Here is a 27,876-nt window from a genome sequence, read left to right as displayed (position 1 = left end):
TATTATAGTAGAAGGCAGTGAACAGCTGACTGAAGAAATGATTGAAGAATCTGAAGTAAATAGGAATTAGTTAAGCATAAAAAGGTCTTCATAAGGGAGAAGAGGTCCAGCACCTAAGGACACAAGCAAAAAACTGAGGTCTCATGGAGTAGGGTAGAGCTATAGGGGTGAGAAAAAAGCGTGTATCCAAAAGTTTTGCCAGTGTTCGATCACCTGAAGGTAGCAGCCTATAACCCAGGGTCTATGAATATCCAGCCTGTGTCCTGTACTGTATGATAAAGATATACAGTATGCATCAATTCTTTTTTTTTTCCTTAAATGCATACAGGTATGGTTGTATCTTTTTCAATCATGGACACCAGTGCTATACTCTACTTTAAGTTTAGATTAAAAAAAATAGTCCCTGGCTGAGTTTTTCTTCAAGGCCATGAGTTCTGAAAGACAAATGTGACAGTGAACAAGTCTGGCAGACGCCATGTGTTTTCACAACCTTTATTTCTCTTACTGTACATTGCAACTCTCCAAGGGAAGAACGTTTTTAAATGCCAAAATGTTACCTACACTCTCAGGGGCAAGCTGACATTTTACCATCATTGCACAATCTTCACACGAGGAAGTCTGGGTATAATGCCTGCCCTTCCCCCCACTTTAGAGATATGCAGAGGTGCTTCTATGATCAGACCAGAGTCCCTGAGACAGATGTCAGATTAATTACAGGCTCACAAACATCCCGACCTCTCCTCTAGCTGATAATGAAAACTCAGTCATTGTTATTAGGCAAATAAAAAGCTTTCAGGGGGGAAAATAATAATGCGATCTTTTAGATCAGACGGGCGGAATCTACAGATTGTGTGATGGACGGGAAACTCAAAGAACGGCTGATGCGTGAAATGACGAGGGAATTATCCGCTCCGAATCTGCTGCCGTGACCCGCGGCTCCGCAGCAGCATGGCATCAAACATTTTATGAAATTGCTAAACTAGACATTTCTGTGACTCCTGTATCTACAGTGATTAGCTGGAATAGGATTCATTGTGGAAAAAGTTCAATGCACAAGGAAGGCAATGTGAGGTAAGACTGAGGAACAACTGAATCACAGGAAGATCTTAATAGGGATCTTAATAGTATTGAGCTAGGATACAGGATTGGGAGATAGAAGAGGCATGGTATGGCCACGTCAGACTTCAGTAAACTGAACTGCATCTACATAAACGGAGTAACATACAGATCGGAGTAACTAAACCCAAGAACATGAATTGTTTGCCAGTCCTTAGATTTGGTGGCTGCATACCTTTTCTTTTCTCAGGCCTTAACCACTTCAAGTCTGGACACTTTTACCCCCTTATTGTCCAGGCCAATTTTCAGCTTTCAGCGCTATCACACAATTGCGCAGTCATGCAACACTGTACCCATATGAATTTTTTAGCATTTTTTTTGAGACAGATAAAAAAACTTTATATTGGTGGTATTTATTCACCACTGGGATTTTTTTTTTTTTTTTGCTATATAAATGAAAAAGTCCAAACATTTTGAAAAAAATTTGTTTTTCTAATGCGATTTTGCAAATAAATAATCTTTCTTCATAAATCTTGGCCAAAATGTATTCGTCTATCTTTTTAGTAAAAAAATAACCCAAATTAGTTTATAACCAAAAATTATAATTTTTTTTTTACATTTTTATTTTACTTTTTTAGATTATTATTTATGGGTTTTTTTAACATACTGTCACCCTAGCAGTACAGTGTCACCATAGTGACACTGTACTACTTGTGGGGGGTGATGAAGATTTTTTTTTTTTTTTTTTTTTACAGAAGCAATCATTTCTCCTTCTCTCTGGCTGCATTCTTGCAGCCGTTGAGAAATACTGTGAGAGCTGTGATTGGTCACAGCTTGTCACATGGTACCAGGCTGTTGTGAATAGCCTTGTACCATGTGACCTTCTAGATTGTAAGCTCGAAAGAGCAGGACCCTCGATCCCCTCATGTTTTGCATTGTATTGGTATTGTTCTGTCACATGTTCTGTCCCCCTTTGTAATGTACAGCGCTGAGTGAACTATCGGCGCTTTATAAATACTGTATAATAATAATAATAATGTGACCTCTGTGATCATTCACAGATTTCACTAGTAGTAAGCAATGATGTCAGCAAGTGACATCTTGCTTACTACTAATTATGTGATCACTGATTAGCCAATCAGTGATCACATGATTGGGACCTCACACAGAGGTCCCGTACAGCGATCGGTGCTCGTGCTCCCAGGGAGCGCGTACAGGCAGGGAAGCAGGGAGGATGTTTATAAACGGCCACCCGCTCCTGCAAGGCTCCCGTCCAGCCGTTTATATACATGCGCCAGACAGGAAGTGGTTAATCACTATTTTCATTTGATGATCCTGCCAGTAAGGCAGACCATAAACGGTGCACATTTCTTTCCTGCAACCACAGGTAGTGTTGACAGAGGAATCCCTCCCGCTGAGCTATTGTGTTCTCCCGGGAAGGGGGCGAGGGAAGCCAATTCACGCCGGGAGATAACAGTGGTTACTCTTAGCAGCTATAACAGCCACTAGCGATAATCGCATGGAAAATCCGGCAGGCTGGTTGTACCCAAGTTCACCAATCGAACACTTGGCCTGCCCATACATGGTTCGAATCTTGGCTGGTTCAGCAGGATTTGCACCATCTATGGCCATCTTAACACACTTCCTGTCCTAGGGTGACAACGTCCGTTCACTGTACTGTATCTGTGAATGAGCAGGATTGCCACCCTAGGACAGGAAATGTGTTAGGCTTAGTTCACACCAGCATTAGCTTGTACAAGTAGAATTTGAGTTAAAAGGTATCTATGTTCAAAATGTAAAAATATATTTATTTCCACTTTGTATTTCAATTGTTTCTGACTTTTATTAATCTAAATGATCTTGAAGTCTGTAAACTTACTTTGTGAACGTCCCCACACATTTGCTTCCTTGAATTCTGTGACTTGTAGTCACTATGCCCTGTGAATAGGCACTGCTGTGTCACATATTTCACAGAGCCTGCCTTCAGACCTACAGAGCTGCTCGGAGGAGGAGCTTCAGGAGGAACAGTTAGTACAGGAATCACTGCTTGCAGGCAGCAAGGTACCATGGGATATGTAGTCCTTAGAAATTGAAAGTAAACAGCAGAGGAGAAGCTGCAAAGCATGCAGGGAGTTCAGGAGGTTGTGGAAAGAGATGGCCAGAAGGCAGGCAAAACCAAAAAGAACAACCTCCTCTGTGCATTGTAAACGTTCCGGCTATCGTGGGCCTTGGATCTTCAACCACTCAAGTTTTGCCAAGACTTTATAGTCCCCCTGAGGACTGGGGAAGCCCAACAAAAACACTAGAAAGACAAAAACAGAGGGCACACCAGCCTTGCCTTACTTTTGCAGATAATTTTATTAAAATAATAAAGCAGCATACAATCTCAAGCTCATCAACATTCACAGGGACACTCACATGAAGGGTAATATACCGCCTACCTGAGAGTGGGAGGAGTGTTAATAACATCAGACATCATTCAAAAGGTATTTATTGTCAGTCTATGCATGAAAGAGGGTACCCCCCTCAAAACGAATCAGCCATGTCTTCCTGTGGTTGTGATCTGATCATTGGACCAGGTCATGTAAGACATTGTGAATATTGATCAGCTTGAGATTGCATGCTGTTTGTGAGTATACATTTATTTTATTATTTTAATAAAAGGATCTATGAAAGGCAATTGGCAAGGCATGTCCGCCCTGTTTTTGTCTTCCTAGCACTCCCAACATTAAAGGAGATCTTTCAAGTAAGCTTACATTGGATAGTCTAAAATAAGTATTGTTTTGTATTGTTATTACAATGATGACGTTATAAAAAGAAAGGGCATGTTGTGACCATAGATTTCCTTTGAATTGTTACTGAACCCACAACAGTAAAATCAGTCTATATATGCAATAAAGCATGCTTGGAACATAAGGAATTAATCCTCCGCATTGTATAAAAAAAGGCTGTTTTTTCCGGTCTTCTCTGATCCGCCCCTTTTTCCATTGTCCCTAATCTATCTGCTGATAGTACACAGCCGTAGGAGTCACTCTGCACATGCTCAGTTTGGTGTATATTGCTAGAGATATATTTTTTGGGGGAGGGTGCATGTGATCAGCATAGGGCCAATAAGTGCTGCCCAGACAGAGGGTCAGGGTCATGCAGCCTCATAGGACAGTCAGAGGAGAATGAAAACTCCTCCTACAAGCTTTAACCAGTGCTTGGCTAGACACTGATAGAAGTCACAAGACTGCTATATACTGCTGATGAGAAAAGGTATTTAGCAGTTTATATTTTCTAAAATAATACCATTTTCTTGTTCTATGTACTGTGGGAGATCAGATATTGTAGATGCAGGGTCCTGGGTTTAGTAACAACAAAAGTCCATGTATGATCCTTATTCCATAGTTACATAGTTAGCAGCTTGGACTTATGTAAGTATGCATATCTCATACTGGGGATCCTTGTGTAAGCCACTACTACAAGGATCACTGCAATCTTCCAGGTCTTGTGCCAAGCAGCTTCCCTTCTGCACAGTGACCACAGGGGGTCACTTGCCCCCATTTACAGAATACCTTGTATTTTTTCAATGAATACAAGATGTTCTTTGATTTGACAAGGTGGACATCTTGATGTCACAGCTCCACCTCTTCACATTTTCCAATTTAGCTAGGACCTGGCCAGAAGGAGAAGTGGCTGAACTGTGTATTTTTCAACCCCTAAGCTTACTCACTGTAAGTGCAGGTAGCCTCAGACTCGTCACTTCCATCAGGGCACTCTTCCTCTCCGTCACACTTCCAGCGAGCCAAGATACAATGACCATTGTCACAGGTGAAGTCTGTCTCTGCACAGGTGGCTTTGGCTGTAAAAAAAAAAAAAAAAAAAACACAAGATATCAAGATATGTCATGTCTATGAAATACTAATAATGATTAACCTGTAAAGCCTTATTCCCCAAAGTAAGGGACCTGTACAGTGATGATAGTCAACATAGCTCTGAATCAGGGTTTCTGGATCAGGATCAGCTCTGTCCCACAGAGTTTTAGCAGGGGTTCGCTGTGATGGGAAAGTTATTTCAAGGGTTCCTTTGAGACAAAAGGCTGCTCTTGATGGTCCCTGCCAAGGAGCCCACACTGATGGCTCAGATTGGTGGGTGCTAGGGGTAGATGAAGTGTTAAAGTAAACCAAAACATAATTTAGCTTTATGTTACCAGTCGTGCAATGGGCAACTAAACAATAGAAAAGCAGAAATTGTTATCTTTCCATGGGCTACTGTGCTAAAAGCCTAGCCATTTGGTCACACGACCTTGCTTGAAAAGGAGGATCAGCACTGGTCATTTAACCAAGTGCCTTTCATTTCTTAGGTCATTTGACCAGGAATGGAGAAAGCCTGGAGGAGCACATTTCAGAAATTCTATTGCTCTTCCATAGGATTAACATTTGATAATGGGCTTGCTGTAAATCATGTCACCAGAAAGGTGACAAAAGGTCTTGACTAGACACAATGGCTTATCAGAGGGGTAGCATTTGAGGTGACCTTTAACAGCCCAGTCGGTATTCAGCAAAACTGTGATAGCGGTACATGAGTTGCAGGACTTTTGGTAAGACGAGAGCGCTGCTTTAAGCTAAATTTACACCTCAAATTTTATTGAGACAATGCTTATACAAAGCTTAACCCTTTGGAAGTTTTCATCATTTGTCCTAAAACACATTCAAAGTGATCAAAATAATATAAAGTCAAAGAGAAAACATGGTGGTCTAGACACAAAAGATGTCACGTACAATTATACAAGTGATTGGCTTCTGCATCAGAGTTTAATCATGCATGTAAGGCATATTTCTCCCAAACTCAAAATTGTTATGTTCTGAAAATACTGTATGTTGTATGTACACACACAGGTAAGAGGCCATTCACGTGCATAAGTGGTCGTACATAGCACCTGCGGCTCCCCAGCCTAGGGAAAGCACCAGATATTTTACAATAGAGGACATGAAACCTTTAGATGGCAAAGTGCATGAGGCCCAAGACTGCTTTCACAGCTATACACTCCGTTTGATATGATACAACTAAACACCCAAGGGGGTGAAAAGCTTTGTAGGCACTATATATGCAAGTCATCATATAGATCAACTGTATTAACAAATATACTGTATTTAGACCTGCAAGCAAATGCTATTTCAATGCATACATTCTCAATTTATTTTTTAACCTTTTTTTTTTTTAATTATATTTTTTGATGCGAAAATGCAGTTAACAATGAAAGTGGCTGCAACATTTGGCCAGTAGAACAATACAAAAATGACAGCATACAGTTTGCCAGTATAGTTTGAGAACCAGGTAACAGTGCTGGGTTAAAGAATCAATATGAACACAACCTGGAGGAGTAATTTCTGGGTCAGTACATGACTATTTTTTCTGTATCTCACAGAACGTGTACACTAGGAATGCGCGCAAAGCCGGAACAATTTGGCTTTTACTGGTTATACCAAGCAGACGTGTCGCACTGACACTTTCACGCACATCATTGTCATTTAGTCACGTGGTATGGTCTAACGTGCACAGTTCTGCTTTTTAAGGTTCATAAAAGCTGTCCGGAAAATGGATTGTTTAGCTGGCAGAATAATGGTTTCTCTGACACTGCAGAGCACCGCTTTATACAACTTTTATTTAACTTCCACTCAGGATCCAGCAGAAAACATCGGCAGAGCGTCATGGAAAATACAAAAGGTCTGAAAAATGCAGTATAACAAACGTGATTGCAATTCCATTGCCAACTGTGAACTTCGGTCTGAACGGAATTAAATCACATTGTACAGAATTCCATTCTACCACTTATTTTCGGCATGGAAAGGCGTTGAGAAAGGCTTAAAGAAAAGATAAACGCTAAGGAGACGTAAAATCAGAAAAGGAAGGGAGGGTACAAGGGAGAGAAAGGGAAAAATCCTGGTATAACCATTTGCTGCCCAGGCCGTATATATATATATATATATATATAGCTTCTGGGCAGCAAGTGGTTAAAGGATCAATAAATGTATTTTTTCGTTTGCAACTAGTATGAATACCTGAAGATTAGTGGTGCATCGAAATGAAAATTCTGGTGCCGAAAACGAAAATTCAAAATGCACTTGGCCGAAAACCAAAACTGAAATGTGCAGTTTTTAAAAATGAATATATATTTTTTGGAAAAAAATACACGGATTAAAAAAAAAAAAAAAATTATATATATATATATATATATATATATATATATATATATATATATATATATATATATATAACACACCCCACTTTTTCTTTGAAATATGAAAGAGGATGTTACGGTGAGTAAATGGATACCAAACATGTCACGTTTTATAATTGCGCACACTCATGGAATGGCGTGAAACTGCGGTACTTAAAAATCTCCATGGGTGATGCTTTAAAAATTTCTACAGGTGAGCAGTGTAAGGTTACAGAGGAGGTCTAGTGTGAGAATTATTGCTCTTGCTCTGATGTTTGTGGCGATACCTCACGTGTGTGGTTTGAACACCGTTTACATACGTGGGTATGGCCTACGTATGGGTTCACCACTACGATGGGCACAAGGGGACAGAGGCACTTTAAACTTTTTTTTATTTATTTGGTTTTTTTTGCACTGTCCCTTTAAAAAAAAATTGAAATCGCTTTTATTCTTATCACAAGGAATGTATGCATCTCTTGTGACAGAAATAATTAGTGACAGGTCCTCTTTATGGAGAGATATGGGGTCAATAAGACCCCACATCTCTCCTCTGCAATGTAAAACATTAGATCAAAAAAAAAAACATTGAAAAAAATGGCCAGAATGGGAAGTGACATCGCTCCGGTCCTCCAAGGTCATAGAGATGAGTGGATGGCCATCTTTCCTTCACTCATCTCTATGCCCAGCGCCAGGATCGATGGTTTCCCAGGTAAGGCTAAGAACTACCGAGCATCAGACTGCGGCGAGGGGCGGGGTTTTATTCGGCACCTGTATGGGAGCTTTTTTTTTTTCATTTCGCCCGAAATGTTTCATCCACCGAAATCTTGGTGCATCCCTGCTGGAGATAGACTCATACTGCAGCACCCAGACTTGGAGACAGAGGGGGAGCACATGGAGCAAATCAGGAGTCCTGCATTCACCGAAAATGTTGACAGGAGGAGAGAGCAGATAGATGACTACATAAGCCTGTTGTCCCTACACTGTCCCTTCGCAAGCAGAAAGGTAGGTAGGTAGATAGGTAGGTAGATGATCAAACTGTGTTTATCTTCAGCAGGGAAGGGTCAGGTCTCCAGGCTTGAAATGCTCTCTGGCAGAGCTGTATAAAGCTATGGACTAGCTGGACAGAAATACTAATCCTCCCACAAGTACAACCACTCCCGTGTATGTATTTCATCTGTGTATTTATGTGTTTTCCTGGAGTTCGACATTGAAACTGCATTCGTTCCATTTTAGAACGCCTCACCTAAAGCAAAGTTTCAGGGACTTTGTACTGGTTTTTTTGGCCCCACCCCTTTCCATCATTCTCATCTACACCAGAATGATGTGTCCTTGTCCTTGGTCAACCTCCTGAGATACTTACGTACATAAGATCTCCTAGGAGGCTGTAAGACAACACTGCATTCATTGGTTATCTTGAGTAGAAACCAGGGGCGGAGTACTGCTTTAACCACTTGCCTACTGAGCACATATACCCCCTTCGTGCCCAGGTCAATTTTCAGCTTTCAGTGCTGTTGCACTTTGAATGACAATTGCGCGGTCATGCAACATTGTACCCACAATACATTTTTATCATTTTTTTTCCACACAAATAGAGCTTTCTTTTGGTGGTATTTAATTGCCACTGGGGTTTTTATTTTTTGCACTATAAAACAAAAAAAAGCAAAGAAATTTGGAAAAAAAGTTTCTTTGTTTCTATTATAGAAATTTGCAAACAGGTAATTTTTCTTCTTCACTGATGTGCATTGATGAGGCTGCACTGATGGGCACTGATGAGGTGGCATGGATAGGCGGAACTGGTGGGCATTGAAGAGGAGGCACTGATGATGCTGCAATGATGATGCTGCACTGATATGCAGCAATGATGATGCTGCACTGATATGCAGCAATGATGATGCTGCACCGATATGCAGCAATGATGATGCTGCACTGATAGGCAGCAATGATGATGCTGCACTGATAGGCAGCAATGATGATGCTGCACTGATAGGCAGCAATGATGATGCTGCACTGATAGGCAGCAATGATGATGCTGCACTGATAGGCAGCAATGATGATGCTGCACTGATAGACAGCAATGATAGGCAATGACTGGCAGCAGTGACTGACGGCACTGCTGAGCACTGATCATCAGTGCCCGGATTATCAGTGAGGATTTCCTCTGTGACATTTGCTGGTTATCGGCAGGACTTTCCTCAGGAGAGTCCTGCCAATAACCGGCAACTGTGTTTACTTTGTGATCTGCTGTGCCATTGGACACAGCTGATCATGCGGTAAAAGGCCGCTGTGATTGGCCTTTTACTTTGTCATGTGCTCAGCTGTGTCCGTAGAGGGTGCACGTTCTGGGAGGAAATCATATCATGCCCTCCCAGAACTGGAAAACCGCGCTGTAGCCGTCATTCAGTTATAGCGCGGTTGTAAAGTGGTTAAATATCTCAAAAAATCTATAGGATTCGTTATCTAAAGCTGGAGAGTGCAAAATCTGGTGCAGCTCTGCATACAAACCAATCAACTTCCAGGATTATTTTGTGAAAGCTGAATTGAACAAGCTAAAGTTAGACGCGGATTGGCTGCCATGAACAGCTGCATCAGATTCTGCACTCTCCAAATTTTGTAAATCAACCTCTATATTCCTGAAGACATTTAAGGGGATAATTACTCAAACTGAAGAGTGCAAAATCTGGTGCAGCTCTGAACAGAGACCAATCAGCTTCCAGGATTTAATTGGCTATAGAACGGTTGTCAAGTGGTTAAGTATCTCTAAAAATCTATAGGATTCATTAACTAAAACTGGAGAGTACAAAATCTGGTGCAGCTCTGAACAGAAACCAATCAGCTTCCAGGTTTTATTGTCAAAGCTTAATTGAACAAGCTGAAGTCAGAAGTTGATTGGCTATCATGTGCAGCTGCACCAATTTTAGTGAATCTCCCCCTGAATGTCTACTTAGGCTGGCCATACACTATACAATTTTCTGTCCAATTTCTGCCCAATTTCCTTTAGATTTACCTTCAACTGTGTAGTGCAAGGTCCTAGCTAATTGGAAACCATTGAAAGTGTTGTTTGGGTTTGACCTCCTATTATATGGTTTTTCGTAAATTTAAAGCAAAAATCTCAAGAAAAATGTATAATGTATGGACAGCCTTATGCAGGCCATAGACGGGTCAAAAATCAGCCGATTTTCGCACCGTTAGTGGTTTAATTGGTCGGCCGTTTTTCGGGGTTATGGCACATTTTTTTTTATCAGTCAAGTTGGAAAACTCGCGTCTGATTTTGCTGATCGGCCGACTTTCCCGGCAATGATGGGCAAATCGGCCGATCGTTTTACCGATAAAAAAATTGGAGAAGAAGAAGGAGGAGAAGGGGGAGGAGAGGGAGAAGAAGAATTCCAGTCTGCTATTATATTTTATATGAAAAGACTTGCGGTTGCAACAATGTATCTATTTGTATCCGAATAAAACCATCTGTATCCGAAATGGATACAAATAGATACATTGTTGCAACCGCAAGACTTTTTCATGTAAAATATAATAGCGGAGCTCTCTGCAAGGGACAGAAGTAATTATGGTGTTAAATGCTGGCCGTAGATGGGATGAAAATCGGCTGATTTTTTTACCGTTGGTGGTAACGTCGGCCGATCGAATGACCAATTTTTTTGTTTTTTTATTAAAAAAAAAAAGTCCAGTTTTCGACCCATCTTTGGCCTGCATTAGGGCACCTGAAATACTTATTGCATGACAACTTATCCATCACCACCTTGATTCAAAATAGATAAATATTTTGGTAGACTTATAAATGTCATCCTGTTATTTCAGGATCTTCAAAAGAGTTACAGTGACCTTTAAGGTAAGATGTGATGTGTTCCATGGGCATGGTTTCATTAACCCCGGAAAGCCATCGTCTGATTGTCTACATGGGGGCAGACAGGGTTGTTTGCACATAACTGGAATGCACATGGAGACGAACGAAAGTCACGAACACAATACACAGGTTGCTTTGTAAAGCGCCTTCTGCATGAACAGCACTTTTGATTGGAACTACATAGTACAAAGCACGCCGGGCTCTCTGGAGAGTGCAATGTGTTTTTTATATACAGTATGATTTATTTGAGCTCAATCATATAGGCACAAAGCTCCGTACACCATGGAAAACAAATGTATATCTATGCCTGGGACTGACAGGTGTTTCATTGGTTGTACACAATCACATAACGTATGAGTACAGGATACATACACATACAATTAGCACACACAGATACTTTCATGAGCCTAAGGCCTCATGCACACAGGACGTTTTAAAAATGCTCCTCCTCTTGGAAGCAGAGTTTTGGCAGAAAAAAACTCCTGACGCTTGTCAACACTTTTACAAGTATTTAGGCTCTTTTACAAGCGTCAAGCACTTGGGCGTTATTTAATTGGCCAGCAAAATAATTTATTCTGGCCACTGAAATTAACGCTCACGTGTGTAGGTGTGTTTACATGCATTTACACGCGTCAAACGTTTTTTTCTACCAAAACACTGCTGCTCCTGGGCGCACTGGCCCTGGGTTTTTCCCTGCTGGTGAACGCTACTGTTACTAAAAGCTTCTAAAAGCCTATGTGTGCATGGACACATTATTATTATTATTATACAGGATTTATATAGCGCCAACAGTTTGCTCAGCACTTTACAATATACCGGGAGAAAATACAGCAATAATACAGTTCAATACAAGAGGGATAGGAGCTTACAATCTAAGAGGGAGGGGCTAGTGGTACAAAAGGTAGTAACTGTGGTGGATGGACTGGTATGAGGAGTAGAAGATTCCATTATTAGCTGAGGGCAGGATAAGCTTCCTTGAAGAGATAGGTTTTCAGAGATTGCCTAAAAGTGAGCAGAGTAGGCGATAGTCTGATAAATTGGGGTAGAAAGTTCCAGAGGATGGGGGAAGCTCTGGAGAAGACCTGGAGATGAGCATGGGAGGAGGAGACAAGGGAGCTAGAGAGTAGGAGGTTGTGCGAGGAGCGGAGAGTACGATTTGGGTGACATTTGGAGACAAGATTGGTGATGTAATTTGGGGCAGAGTTATAAATGGCTTTATATGTTATTGTTAATGTTTTGAATTTTATTCATTGGGCAATGGGAAGCCAGTGGAGGGATTGGCAGAGAGGGGTGGCAGATACAGAACGGTTAGTAAGGTGGATGAGTCTGACAGCAGCATTCATGATAGACTGAAGAGGGGATAGCCTGCGATGAGGTAGGCCAATGAGGAGGGAGTTACAATAGTCAAGGTAAGAGATAACAAGGGAGTGAATGAGTTGTTTAGTAGTTTCTGAGGTTAAGAACGGGTGTATCTTGGAGATGTTGGGGAGGTGAAGTCTACAAGGTTTGGATAGCGATTGGATTTGGGGGTGAAAGGACAGATGGGAGTCTACGATTACACCTAGTACCCTGGCATGTGGGGAGGGACTGATGGTTGTATTATTGCTCTTGATGGAGAAGTCAGGGGAGGGGGCATGGGCTGAGAGGGAATACGAAGAGCTCAGTTTTGGAAAGATTGAGTTTGAGGATAACATGGAGGGCCATTTGGAAACTGTAAAAAAAAACCAAAATGTCTGATGCCCCTAAAAGTGGCTGCAGAAAAACCCTGTGTGCATGGGGCCTGAATGGGAACAATGGTCATGAGTCCATAGTAAAGTCTTTGGGTGAAGCTTGAAGAGTAATGTTCCTCCAGCTCTTCTCAGCATATCTTGGGATCAATCTAGCAGACGTGTGAAAAACACGGGTGCAAGAATTGGTTAACCCCTTTCACGCCAGCGCCTCCCGGCCCTCTAAGAGTTTCAGAAGACGGGAGGCGGGGCGGGGTTTTAGGGTCATGTGACCACCTTGGTGCACTGTCACGGCGGTCATATGATCGGGAAAGGTCCCGATCGAAAGAGGAGATCGGGACCTTTCTGCGACTACCGGACATGTGTGCTGGGAGTGCGCAGGGCACGCGCTCTCGGCACATGTCGTTTTTTTTAAAAGCGCACAAATGTGCGGCCGCTCGGCGTCTAGGCCCAGACGCCAGGAGGCCGCACATTTGCGTGCGGCCAGTGTGAAGAGGTTAACAATGGTATAGTTTATTCCATGAAAAACAGAGAATCACTTACATATAGGTTCCCTGTATTAGATCTGGGTGCAAGAGACCCTGTGCTGATGATAAGCCAGGAGCTCAAAAAAAGCAGCACAGTGATGTCAGATAAGCCCCGCTTTCAATGGCACTAGAGTTGCAGTAAGCTGTCGCACTGCGGGCCCAGCACCATTGAAAGCGGGGCTTATCTGACATCGTTGTGCTGCTTTTCTTTTTTTGGAATGCTGGCTTATCATCAGCACAACGTCCCCTGCACCAAAGACTAATACAGTCAACCTCTATGTGAGTGATACTATGTTCTTCATGGAATAAACAACATCATTTCTAACAAATTCCTGCACCCGTATTTATCTTGTTCTTGGCATGTTTGTGTACAGCCACCTTTACAAATGAAAGAACGGCTACAGCTGTAGGCAGCCAACCACACATCTGAGCATTTACTTGTGTACAGGAATGGATCAGCATCCTTGGACCCAACTTGTCTGTGTCAATGGGAGTACATCTGTTCCTGTATACAAGCAAATGCTCAGATGTGTGGCTATAGAATGCAGTGTGCTTAATGATGGGTTTTATTTGAGCTCATTCACACAGGCACAGAGCGCCATACATTGTGAAAAACGGCATATTTCTGCGCCTGAGAGTGACATGGGTTTGCATACAGCCACCTGTACAAATCAATGACAGGCTGCGGCTGTATACTGGCACATCTATCCCTGTTTGCAAGTAAACGCTCAGATAGGCAACTGTAGAGTGTAGTGTGCTTTATAATAGGTTTTATTTAGACTCATTCACATGGGTATAGACAGCTGCAAACTCTGGAAGATTACTGTACTTTTGCCCTTGGACGTGACAGGTGGTAGCGTACAGCTACTTATACAAATCAATGGCAGACTGTGGTCAGCCTGTCTCAACCTTTTCAACACAGTGGAAGCCTTGAAATACCTTTCCAGTCTCAAGGAACCCCTGCTAAAAAAATACTAGAACTACAAGTAATGGTTCATCTGTGCGATGGTCAGTGGGAAGAATGCTCCTTACACTTGTGATCATTGGGAAGAATTACACCCTTACAGGTAGCTAAAAAGATCAATGTCAGTGGGAACTTACAGAGCCTTGAAAAAGTATTCATAACCCTTGAAAGTTTCCATATTTTGTCATGTTACAACCAAAAAAACATAAATGTATTTTATGTGATAGACCAGTGGTGGGCAACCTTTTTTTCAACTGAGCCAAATCTCGCCAAAACCACGATTGAAATTTATTTTGAGAGCCACATTTTTAAAACTGAAAATACATAGGATGGTACACTGTTTTTAGTTTCAATAAGTTTTTATAGTAATTCATCCCCCATAGTAATTCATCCCCCATATAGTAATTCATCCCCCATATAGTAATTCATCCCCCATATAGTAATTCATCCCCCATATAGTAATTCATCCCCCATATAGTAATTCATCCCCCATAGTAATTCATCCCCCATAGTAATTCATCCCCCATAGTAATTCATCCCCCATAGTAATTCATCCCCCATATAGTAATTCATCCCCCATATAGTAATTCATCCCCCATATAGTAATTCATCCCCCATAGTAATTAATCCCCCATATAGTAATTAATCCCCCATAGTAATTCATCCCCCCTATAGTAATTCATCCCCCATATAGTAATTCATCCCCCCTATAGTAATTCATCCCCCATATTAATTCATCTCCCATAGTAATTCATCCGCCCTATAGTAATTCATCCCCCATATTAATTCATCCCTCATATAGTAGTAGTAAGTAGCAAGTAGTAAGCCAAGTCCCCCCTGTGTCAATTCACTTACCTTTGCTCCGCGCGTTCCTCTCGCCGTGTTCCCGCGCCGTTCCGGTCTTCAGGGCGGACTGTGAGAGGAGCCTAGCTCCTCTCACGTTCGTCACGCTGCTCCGCCTACACACATCCTGACAGCCAATCACTGGCTATCAGGATGTGAGTGGCAGCGAGACTGGTCAATCATTGCATTTGAGAGCGCTGCCCTGGCTGTTTTTTTTTTTGGATCACGCTGCAGAGTCCCTGCCGCCCGAGAGGAGGGAGGGGAGCGGGCGCCCGACACACAAGAGCCGCATTAAAGCGTGTAAAGAGCCGCATGTGGCTCGCGAGCCGCGGCTTGCCGACCCCTGTGATAGACCAACACAAAGTGGCACATAAATGTGAAGTGAAAGGAAAATGATAAATGGTTTTCAAAATGTTTTACAAATAAATATCTGAAAAGTGTGGCATGCATTTGTATTCAGCCCCCTAGTCAATACTTTGTAGAACCACCTTTCACTGCAATTCCAGCTGCAAGTCTTTTTGGGGATGTCTCTACCAGCTTTGCACATCCAGAGAGGGACATTTTTGCCCATTTTGCTTTGCAAATTAGCTCAAGCTCTGTCAGATTGGATGAAGAGATTTCTGTGAACAGCAATTTTCAAGTCTTGCCACAGATTCTCAATTGGATTTAGGTCTGGACTTTCACTGGGCCATTCTAACACATGAATATAATTTGATCTAAACCATTCCATTGTAGCTCTGGCTGTATGTTTAGGGTCATTGTCCTGCTGGAAGGTGAACCTCCACCCCAGTCTCAAGTCTTTTGCAGACTAACAGGTTTTCTTCTAAGATTGCCCTGTATTTGGATCCATCCATCTACCCATCAACTCTGACCAGCTTCCCTGTCCCTGCTGAAGAAAAGCATTCGCACAACATGATGCTGCCACCAACATGTTTCACAGTGGGGATGGTGTGTTCAGGGTGATGTGCAGTGTTCATTTTCCGCCACATAAAGAGTTTTGCCCAACTAATAAAGTTAAATTTTGGTCTCATCTGACTAGAACACCTTCTTCCACATGTTTGCTGTGTCCCTCATATGGCTCCTCGCAAACTACAAATTACTTTTTCTTTCACCAATGGCTTTCTTCTTGCCACTCTTCCATAAAGGCCAGATTTGTGGAGTACACAAATCTCCTCTAGAGTTACCATGGGCTTCTTAGCTGCTTCTCTGATTAATGCTCTCCTTGCCCGGCCTGTCAGTTTAGGTGGACAGCCATGTCTTGGTAGGTTTGCAGTTGTGTCATACTCTTTCCATTTTCAGATGATGGATTGAACAGTGCTCCGGAGATGTTCAAAGCTTGGGATATTTGTTTCTATAACCTAACCCTGCTTTAAAACTTCTCCACGACTTTATCCCTGACTTGTCTGCTGTGTTCCTTGGCCTTCATGATGCTGTTTGTTCACTAATGTTTGCTTACAAACCTCTGAGGGCTTCACAGAACAGCTGTATTTATACTGAGATTAAATTACACACAGGTGGACTCTATTTACTAATTAGGTGACTTCTGAAGGCAATTGGTTCCACTTCACAATCATTTGCCACTTTATGTTGGTTTACTCACATAAAATTCCAATAAAATACATTATGTTTTTGGTTGTAACATGACAAAATGTCAAAACTTTCAAAGGGTATGAATACTTTTTCAAGGCACTGTATCTGAGAAGCAGAAATTGCTCATTGCTCAAGGAACCCCTAGCAATCTCTGGAGGAACCTTAGCTGAGAAACCCTGGTCTGTGGCTCTACACTGGTAATCCATCCCTGTATGCAAGCAGATACTGGTTTAAGCAGCCTGCCTGAACCCTTGGTGGATGCCAATGAACTAAAATTACCAACAACCTCTTATGCCACTAAAGGTCTCTAGTTTGAATATTTGATCTCCAGGACGTCTACACGAGTACCTAGCTCCACTCAGTTGCTATGGACATGGCTCACTCTCTTTGTTGGATTTTCAATTTATTTTGCATTACAGAACATGCAGCTGTGGGGGAGGGGCAATCTGTACACTCTGGTAGGCTTAGCTCCCAAATAGAGTAAAATGCTACTGAGTGATTCAGTCACCTGCATCCATCTATTGGGAAAATTGACAGCAATCTTAACCAAGAGAAAAAACAACATTGCACATATAGCAATTCTCGAACTAGACATATTGGGGGCGGGGGGGGTTACTAAAACTGGAGAGTGCAAAATCTGGTGCAGCTCTGCACAGAAACCAATCAGCTTCCAGGTTTTATTGTCAAAGCTTAATTTATTTATTTATTACAGGTACTTATATAGCGCTGTCCATTTACGCAGTGCTTTACATATATATTGTACATTCACATCAGTCCCTAACCCTCAAGGGGTGTACAATCTAAGGTCCCTAACTCACATTCATACATACATATACTAGTGCCGATTTAGACAGGAGCCAATTAACCTACCAGAGTACCTGGAGGAAACCCACGCAGGCACAGGGAGAACATGCAAACTCCAGGCAGGTGGTGCCGTGGCTGGGATTTGAACCACCGACCCTAGTACTGCCAGGCAGAAGGGATAACCATTTAGCCACTGTGCTGCCCTAAGTTTAATTGAAGAATCTGAAGAAGAAGCTGGTTGGCTGCAATGCTGCACCAGATTGTGAGTGCTCCGTTTTTAGTAGATCTCCCCCATGATGTTTTTTGCTGAGATTGGCTATATTTGTCTTTGTTACACTTTAGAATAAAATTCGCTCTCGGTGCAGCCATGCTGAATAATGATCTGCATAACAAAGTCCAATGTCTCCTCAGTCCTTACTAATGTATTGTTGGAGATGACATAACATGCCAAAACTCAGATTACAAAGAATGAAATTGAAATAAACCTGCCATATCTGACAGGCAAATGAGAGGAAAGCAAAAGGTAATTTAACTAGAAAGGACAGCAGGAGGTAAGCGTAATGTGTTAATTAAACTTACCTCCATGCTGCCCTTTTCTGAGTAATGACTCTCTGAAAACTGTGCATGTAGTACTGAAGTACTGTTCGCTTAATGCTTGGGGTCCGTGCCCTCTCTGCTTCCTGCCACGGATTCTTTATAAATAGAATTTGTCACTGCAATAGAAGTCTACCAGGCCACCATTTGCAGCATATAATTGTATTGAAAAATAGCAGGAACCTGAGACACTGAGCTAATTGTACTGCTGAGCCTCCTGCAGTTTTCCAGCAGCCACAACTCGGAAAAGGGCAGCAAGGACGTAGGTATAATTAAGACAACTCTTGCCTCCCCTGTCCTTCTTAGCTCTGGTTATCTCTCACATTGACTACTGAAACTCCCTCCTCATTGGATTACTTTTACATAGGCTATCTCCTCTTCAGTCCATCATGAATGCTGCTGCCAGACTCGTCCATCTTACCAACTGTTCAATTGACTGCTACTGCTCTCTACCAATCTCTCGACTGGATGCCAAGCACCTAACCAAATAAATTCAAAATACTAACAATAACTTACAAGGCCACCCACAACTCGGACCCAAGCGACATCACTAACCTAGTCTCAAAATACAAACCAAATTGTTCTCTTCGTTCCACCCAAGACCTCCTGCTCTCTAACTCTGTTGTCACCACCTCACATGCTCTCCTCCAAGGCTTTTCTCGAGCCTCTCTCACCCTATGAAGCCCTCTACCACAATCTGTCTGGCTAACTCCTACTGTGTCCACTTTTAGGTGATCCCTTGAAACCCTTCTCTTCAGAGAAGCCTATCCCACATCTACCCAACAACTGTACTTCCATCAGCTCATCCTCCACAGTTAATAGCTTTTGTATCATTTGACCCTCCCTTTTAGATTGTAAGGTCTACCCTCTGATTCCTCCTGTATTGAATTGTATTGTAACTGCACTGTCTGCCCTCATGTTGTAAAGCACTGTGCAAACGGTATGGGCTATATAAATCCTGTATTATAATAATAATAATAATAATAATGATAGTTTTAGTTCCTGGAGCTAACCTAGAAAAGCAAGAATGCCAGTACCTACCTATTTATCCTCACCACGAGTGTGCCAGAAACCCTCAATACCCAAGGTACTAGAATATACAAATATTGACATCCAGTTTATAAATCTAAGAACTGACACTAGTGTCTGCAATGTGTGTCTGTCAGAGGCACAGTGCATTGCATCAAAATATGTGGGAGGCAAGGCTTGTATTTGCATATGCATTATCCCTTGTTCTGGAACCCCTATGGTGCCTAAGACAATACCAAGGTATTTACTTCACCTACTGTAATACTGTAAAAATGTGACATTCACCAAAAGGGTGGACAGCTGTCCATCAAAGCTATATGAGCTTGTTGATCTCATTTCAAAATCAGGGGAATGAATATAGAACCGTCTTCTACTTTGCACCTACAACAGCTTCATTCTTCTGTAAAGGATTTGCACAGAATTTTCACTGGTGTTTGTGAAAATGTGTGCTTATGCAGTCAAAATGATCATATGCGTTGGCAGGCACTGATGCTGGATAAGAGACCCTGGCTTGCAGTTGGTATTCCAATTTACCCCAAAGTGGTTCAGTAGGGTTGAGGTCAGGACTCTCAAGGCCACTCGAGTTCCTTCACCCCAAACCATGTCTTTATAGAGCTAGTTTTGTACACAGGATGCTGAAAGAAAAAGGGCCTTTCCTAAACTGTTGCACCAAGGTTGGAAGCGTATAATTATCTGAAATGTCTTTGTATACCTCAAGATTAACAGTACTTTTCATTGCAAACACCTGAACTCAACTTTGGAGTGCTGTCAGCATGTTCACATAGTCTTGGTCTTAGGCCTCATTCACAAAGCCTTCCATGGCTGTACACTGACCAGATCAGTGTATTTTTGTGGTGGGTACAACCAGGTGTTCGTGATCAGCTGCAGACACTTAGCCTGAACAAATCAATGACATGTTCTGCATCTGTTTCACATGTAATCGCACATGGAGCATTTACCTGAGACTAGGAACAGATAAGCCACCCTGAATGCAAACTGTCTGCTTATTGGTCAAATAATGGCATGTAATTGCTCTTTGTGCAATTATATAAAAACAGCTGCAGACAGCATCAGCCATTGATTTGTGTAGGCTTCCTCTCTGCAGAGCTGGCAAACACCTAGCCATACCGGCCTCAAAAAATGCCCATGGTGGTGCATGGTCCTGGATGGCTGTGTAAATGAGGCTTTAAATGCAAAGGTCAGGTGTCCGAAACTTTTGGCCATATAATGAAGGTGTAAGGGTCACATGTTCACAAACTTTTCACCATATGACATCAAAGCAGGTGAAGCATTACACAACCAGTACAGGATACTCCAATCACTTGAGTCTATTATTCTAGGCTGTTTTGTGGCCATTCCAACCATCTTCACTTTAAAATACATCTGAAAACATCCAGCCAATCTACCAACAATTTCTGTCAAAATTGCCAAATGATTATTCGCCTATTTGACAGGTGCTTCAAACCATCAGTGTTCACCAATAACTAAAATGTCCATTTTGTGGACCTAATGTGGGTCTTTACTTTCCCAAACTTAACCTGCACGTACCTCTCTTCTTCCTCTTCCTTTACTAAAAAAAAAACACTTTTTTTTTTAACCTTTATTTTTTAAATTTACTTTTTACTCTGGCCTAGGCAAGAAAAACTAATCAATCCTCCATTATCCTCCTGGGATATCTCCATCACATATCTCAGGAGGCTGCGGGAGAAGGGACTCACAGTGACTGGACATCAGGGGCCAGCTGCATGAAACCAGAAGAGGCAGCCAGCTCCTCGATGACTGAAGAGGGCCAAGATGGCAAACCGGGGCCTCTAGTAGGTTGCTGGAATGCAGCAGGTCAATGCTGGATTTGCTAGGAGGCAAGTATTATTATAATACAGGACTTATATAGCGCCGACAATTTGCTCAGCGCTTTACATTATGGAGGGAGACAGTGCAGTAACAATACAGTTCAATACAAGAGGGATCAGAGGGCCCTGCTCCTTGGAGCTTACAATCTAGGAGGGAGGGGATAGTGGTACAAGAGGTAATTAGCTGTGGGGGATGGAGTGGTAGGAAGAGTAGAGGATTCCAGTATTAGCCGGGGTCGGGGTAGGCTTCCCTGAAGAGATAGGTTTTCAGAGTGCGCCTAAAAGTGAGCAGAGTAGGCGATAGTCTGATAGATTGGGGTAGGGAGTTCCAGAGGATGGGTTAAGCCCTTGAGAAATACTGGAGACGAGCATGGGAGGAGGAGACAAGGGAGCTAGAGAGTAGGAGGTCCTGCGAGGAGCGGAGAGTACGGTTTGGGTGGTATTTAGAGACAAGGTCGGTGATGTAATTTGGGGCAGTGTTATGAATGGCTTTATACGTCAGTGTTAGTGTTTTGAATTTGATCTGTTGGGCAATTGGAAGCCAGTGGAGGGATTGGCAGAGAGGGGTGGCAGATACAGAGTGGTTAGTAAGGTGGATGAGTCTGGCAGCAGCATTCATGATGGACTGGAGAGGGGATAGCCTGCGATGAGGTAGGTCAATGAGGAGGGAGTTACAATAGTCAAGGCATGATATAATAAGGGAGTGAATGAGTTGCTTAGTGATTTCCGAGGTTAGGAACGGTCGTATCTTGGAGATGTTGCGGAGGTGAAGTCTACACGAGTTTGTCAGCAATTGGACCTGGGGCTGAAAGGACAGATTGGAGTCTAGGATGACACCTAGTACCCTGGCCCGAGTATGTGAAATGAGGACAACTCAGCAAACAGGCAGGAGGGGTTAAAAAAAATAACAATGCTGTCTCTTGCCCAAATTAAATTTTGCAGATCACGGCAAAAGCATTTATGTGCACTTACGCACAGTAACCAAATTTTAGTTTTCATCAGCTCAGCATAGACAGAATAAAAATAGGATTGGATTAGTTACCACAAGTTACCGCACAATGAGTAGCAAAATCAAGCGGAAAGCTCAAGGCCTGCCATGACCTTTCAAAAAAAGAATGTAAATAAATATGGCGGACCCCAGGGGCGTTGTATATTTCCAAGTGCAATAATCATCTGGTTATTATCCAGCAATGAACACCAGATTCCTCCCCACTGTTCTCTTCACAAAGCTATATTGATCACAGTTACAGAAAAATCAATCCATTTTTGATGCTTTGAAATGGTAATAAATCATCAAATTCCGGCATCCGTGCCAGACTCAGCATGTCTGTGCGCCATCATAACACGGAGCGCTGGATCTGTGGCTATTGTTGTATCTGAATAGAACAGACAAATACACTCTAGAGTCCTGAACCAGCACATTGCAGAACAGGAGGATTAAATTTTAATAATGTACAAAGCCTCCAGTATGGCGAGGATTACCCGGCACTGTGCAGACATAAACACAAGCCAGGACACGGCGATAGCCTGTGCCATCTCCTAGCTGCTTCAGGAAGCGCAACGGGGATTGACATGACACGGAGCATGATTTCTCATTTGGGATCGGCAAGTAATGCCTGCAGAAAACTTCCCCTCTCTCTGTGTACAAGTTTCCAGGCCTCCCGCAGGTTGCCAAGACAACGGCCGCCATTAGAATACAAATCACCCCTGCTGCAGGAAGAAGCTAAGCTGCATGCAAATATAAGGAATGACTGAGTAAACAGGGTATCACCGGGGTCAGGGCAGACAGAGTACAAAACAGTGCGTTATTAATGTCCCACATGGACTGTCAATGCATGGGAACAGCGGTCATTATTCAAGGGGCCATGCGGTTTATGTGGGCTCAGGTTTGGCACTTGGCGCTGAACTGCGGTACAATCGCCGGGTCATGCCATGACCTTGGCTGCAGTCGATTAACCCCGAGAGTGCTGAAATAAATCCAGCAACTTGTGTTTTTTTTCTTGCGCTTAATCTTATATCAGAGCCGAATGAAAGAAAAGCTCTTGCAGTGATGATTATGCAGCCTGCCATGTTTCTATAGATCCAGAGACAATGGCGTAGGTCTCTTGTACACAACAACAGGGAATGGCAGTAATCGTGCATTATAGCTGCATGAGCGTTGGGTTGCGTAGGCGGCCAGAGAGCCCACAAAATAAATGTTCTGTCTTTATTGCTATTCCACATAAAAGGCAGGATGTTCAACTTCTGATCATTCTATGGTTGGCAGAGCATAATGGAAACTGTAATTCCACAACAGCTGAAGTGCAATAGGCTGCCTGTAGGCTTCAAAGACATAAGGGGAGGAATGTCAGCTTTTTTGTTTGGAACTGACAAATGCCAAAAAAAAAAATCTATTTTTTTTTTTTTTTTAACCAATGCACTATTACAGGTGTTCATATGATAGAGGTGTCCGTTTATGACACAGAGAATAGCTGCGATTCAGAGGATCGCAGCTATTCTCTGGTCATTCACAGTTTATGACACTCAGGAGATCAGCGGAGAACATGTTCAGCCCTTCACTGGAGATCTGTGTTCTCCCTCCAGATTCTCCAGCCCAGAGGAACCGAAAACTAAGCAGCGATAATTTACCTCTGCTTAGTAAACTGATCTTTTACTGTAATCTCGCGAGATGATAGTAAAAGCAGCTGTTTTCCAGCGTTTGTAGACCGTTCTCCCTTCGTTTGGAGAACTGATCTACACCGCTTCATAAACGGCATTCACAGGAGAACTGTGTTCTACGAGAATTCAGGAGAACTGAGCAGCGATCATTTACCGCTGGTTCATAAACGGACACCATAGTCCCAACAGTTTACACAACGTTTACACCACGGGTATCAAACTGGCGGCCCTCCAGCTGTTGTCCAACTACAAGTCCCATGAGGCATTGCAAGGCTGACAGTTGCAAGCATGACTCCCAAAGGCAGAGGCATGATGGGAATTGTAGTTTCGCAACAGCTGAAGGGTCCGCCAGTTTGCCCCTCCTGGCTCTATCACATAAAATCCAAATAAAATACATTTACGTTTCTGGTTGTAACATGACAAATTGTGGAAAATTTCAAGGGGTACCTTCAGAGGTCTAGTGGAGTCCAAGTCTCGACGGGTTATGTTGGTCATAAATTAGACACCCCTGCTTTACACTGTATATTCACATCAGTCCCTGTCATCAAGGATCTTACAATCTAAGGTACCTACAGTATCTCACACACAAGAAATGAGCCAAAGATCATACCCTGGAGCATGGGAAGCAACTGGAGTACCCGGGAAAAAGCCCATGCGAGCACAAGGAGGACTTCATGCAGATAGTGTCTTGGAGGAGATTCAGCAAGGGAAAATGTCACCAGCACACCGAGAATCACCAATATGGGTCCAAAAGTCCAAAAGTTTTAATGAACGATCACATAGTTACAGCAAGGCAACGTTTCGGAGTCTTGCAGGACCCCTTCATCAGGCATGTGACAAATTGTGATAGAAACTGGAGAACTATTTAAGAAAACCATCCACCAATCAGAGTGAAGTGAAATGAGCCTGGCCCCGCCCCATGATGTCATGTTCCCTTCAAAAATGCATTCAAATCAATGTAAACAGAAACATTACACACTGCGAAAATAAATAAACCATAAAACAATAATCAGATGTGCATAAACTTTTGCCATAAACGCTGCCTTGCTGTAACTATGTGATCGTTCATTAAAATTTTTGGACCCATATTGGTGATCCTCGGTGTGCTGCGATATTCTCCCTTGCTGATTCTGTTCGGTTCCAGCCGATGGTTGCTGCAGCACCCACTTATACACACAGCCATTTTTAACGCAGGAACGTGTGCGTTTGGATTGTACACTTGGTGGAGATTCAAACCAAGAACCCCATTGCTGCATCCCACTTCTACAAGAATAGTATGATGTCATTTTTGCCAATGGATTTTATATTTTTCTCATGGACACTAAGGATAACTTAATGTATCTGCTTTTCTTTTATTTTAGAGCCCACGCACACAAAAGAGATCTATTGCAGCGCGTTAATGCGCATTATATGTATTGCATTAAGGCAGCCCATTCATTATAGATGGGCTGCCAACGCATAACCCTTTTTGTCACGATGCAGTTCACCACAAGGCATGGTATATACACTGTGGTGCACTGCGCTATGCATTGTACTCTACTGTACATTGCACTGGAGTGCCACACAATGAATGGCATTGCGACACATCGTGTATACAGCAGGGGCATTGCCATGAGTGTTGCCACAAAAGGGTTAAACAGAACAGGACCATCTCCCAGCAGTAGAAATCAGTTTCAATCATCCTCTGTTATTTTCCAGCACAGATTTGAATCTGATACTCGACAGCAAAAGAGATTGCTATACAGTCAGGTCATTGGTAAGTGTCTCATTTCTCTGGGTCACCTTAGGTCACATTATAGGTTTGCGCCTTATTGCAGTATTCTGAGCAGTGGTAGCCTTGGAGCAACTCAACTGTACCATTAAAACCATAATTCAGTGGGTTCTGAGCAGGGACACTCCACCAATAATTGCAGAGGGCTTCTTCCCCAATGGAGTCATCTTTATATTCCAGCCATAGGCCCATTGACGTGGTAATAAATGTATCATTACTTAGAAGAAGACATACACACCATGTTCATTATTTTGGAACCTTTTGCAGGTATATTAAAAACAAAAAAAATTATCTATCTATCTATATATATACATACATATACATATATATATATATATATATATATACATATACATACATATACATATATATATATATATATATATACATATACATACACACACACACACACATATATATATACACATATATACATATATATATATACATACATATATACATACACACATACACACACACACACACACATATACATATATATATATGTTCTAAAATGCAGAAACGTAAACATACCTTTTCTTTCTCTGTTTTGCCAATAATAGTTTTAAAGCAATTAATGTAACTCTACGTAAAAGGTACACATTTAAATCTGTGATTTATCCCATTTACAACACTTAGGGACCTAATTATAAAGCCGTGAATGTGACATTTACCAAACGTTCACTGCAAATTAATCTTCCTGGGGAAAGTGTCTTAAATTAGAGTGATTGATTCTCCTGCAATGAATGTCACATTCCCTGTAAATATCCTTTAAATCAGTAGTGCACCGAAATGAAAATACTGGACTGAAACCGAAAATTCAAAATGCCAAAAACCAAAGCCGAAATGCAGTTTAAAAAAAAAATTATATTTTTTACATATAATTGTGTTATATTTGACTATTTAATTACTATCATGAACTTAAATGAATATGAATTTTTAAAGTACAATCCAGTAATGTAAAATAACTTTTACTGAAAGTAATCCTGTGTGCGCGGAGGCTGCATATTACGCCATGGCACTGGGTGTAATACGCGTGAGGTAAGCTAATCTATTCGGACATTATGAGCACTTCTTTTTTTGGGGGGGCAAAGTGCCAATAATCCCCATTTTTGGCCAATAAATCGGTACATCACTACTTTAAAATAGATTTCTGGTACAAAGCATGGTAAAGGTATTTATGAGATAAAATATACAGGATATCTGCTCTCACATTACCAGTATGTTCTCAAACAAGATGTAAATTGTGCCAGGAGATAAGGCAAAGTTAGCGTATTAAAAAAAAAAAGAAGCTTGATTCAATTAGAAAAATGTGTGAATTTTGGGTTAAGGTTGTGAGAATCTGTGTGAAAACATTTCAAAATTGACCCCTAAGAAATGGATACACTGGAAAAGGGTTCCAATTTTAATTGCTATGCCGCCACAAGGAAAAATGTCCCCATTCAGACTATGAGTTGCATAAAACAGTGGGCTGGGAGCACACCTAGACTTATTACTTATTATAAAAAACACACCAGACTGATTGGTTTTACTAAAAAAGTGTGTAAGGGCCCTTTAGATAGAATCACACCTTTGAGAGTGATCACCGGACAAGCGTCCACATTTGGAGATGCCCAAACTCCTTAAAGTGGAACTTCACCTTGACAATAAAAAATGTTCTTTAGCAAGGAACATACATTCCACATTATAATTATGCTGCCAAAATTAGTGTGTTCTGTAAATTGCCTCCAGCATTGCTGCCGTTTCTTCTTGCTGGAGGCTGCCATTTTACTGAAGCCCAGAGCCCCTGAGCAGCATTAAATCATAAAGGAGAACTAAACCCATTGATTTAATGGTTTCAAAAAAATTAAATTCCTGGAATGCCGGGATTGCTGGTCACATTTGGCTGTGACATCAAATGAATTTTCAAACCATCAAATGGCTGGTGTCATAAATGATCACATCTGCAGTATCATGACAGTTGCAGATAAACAAAAGCAGTTTCCTTAGCTGCAAAGGATAGGAGGGTTTAATTCTGCTTTAACCCCTTGGCGCTGGCGTCTCCCGGCACTTTAAGAGGTTTCAGAAGCCGGGGGGCGGGGTGGGGTTTTAAGGTCATGTGACCGCCGTGATTCGCCATCACGGAGGTCACATGAATGGGAAAGGTCCCGATCGAAAGAGGAGATCGGGACCTTTCCACGAGTACCGGACATGTTTGCTGGAAACGCGCAGGGCGAGCGCTCTCAGCACATATGTTTTTCTTAATTGCACGCAAATCTGTAGCCGCTCTGTGTCAAGGCCCAGATGCTGGGAGGTTGCACATTTGCGTGCGGATGGTGCGAAGAGGTTAAGGCTGTCAGCAGATCGGCCTCTACAAATTTGCCAGTGTCTAAAAATTGAGCATGTGCAGAGCAGGGTGAGACAAT

General features: G+C 42.1%; 1 protein-coding gene across 1 annotated transcript in view; it reads right to left on the bottom strand.

Moving 5' to 3' along the window:
* LRP8 (LDL receptor related protein 8) overlaps positions 1–27,876 on the bottom strand; it is a 347,550-nt gene that overhangs the window by 152,354 nt on the left and 167,320 nt on the right. The window contains exon 3 of the mRNA XM_089666537.1: positions 4,772–4,900. Within this exon, the coding sequence (XP_089522663.1) occupies positions 4,772–4,900 (129 nt within the window). The remainder of the gene's footprint in view (positions 1–4,771; positions 4,901–27,876) is intronic.

The sequence above is a fragment of the Staurois parvus genome, unplaced genomic scaffold (genome assembly GCF_062004578.1).
Source record: "Staurois parvus isolate SC_StPar_1 unplaced genomic scaffold, SC_StPar_1.0 ptg002753l, whole genome shotgun sequence".
NCBI classification, from domain to species: Eukaryota; Metazoa; Chordata; class Amphibia; order Anura; family Ranidae; genus Staurois; species Staurois parvus.
Note: the sequence above shows the minus strand (reverse complement) of the source record. Positions and strands in the feature narration are given on the sequence as shown.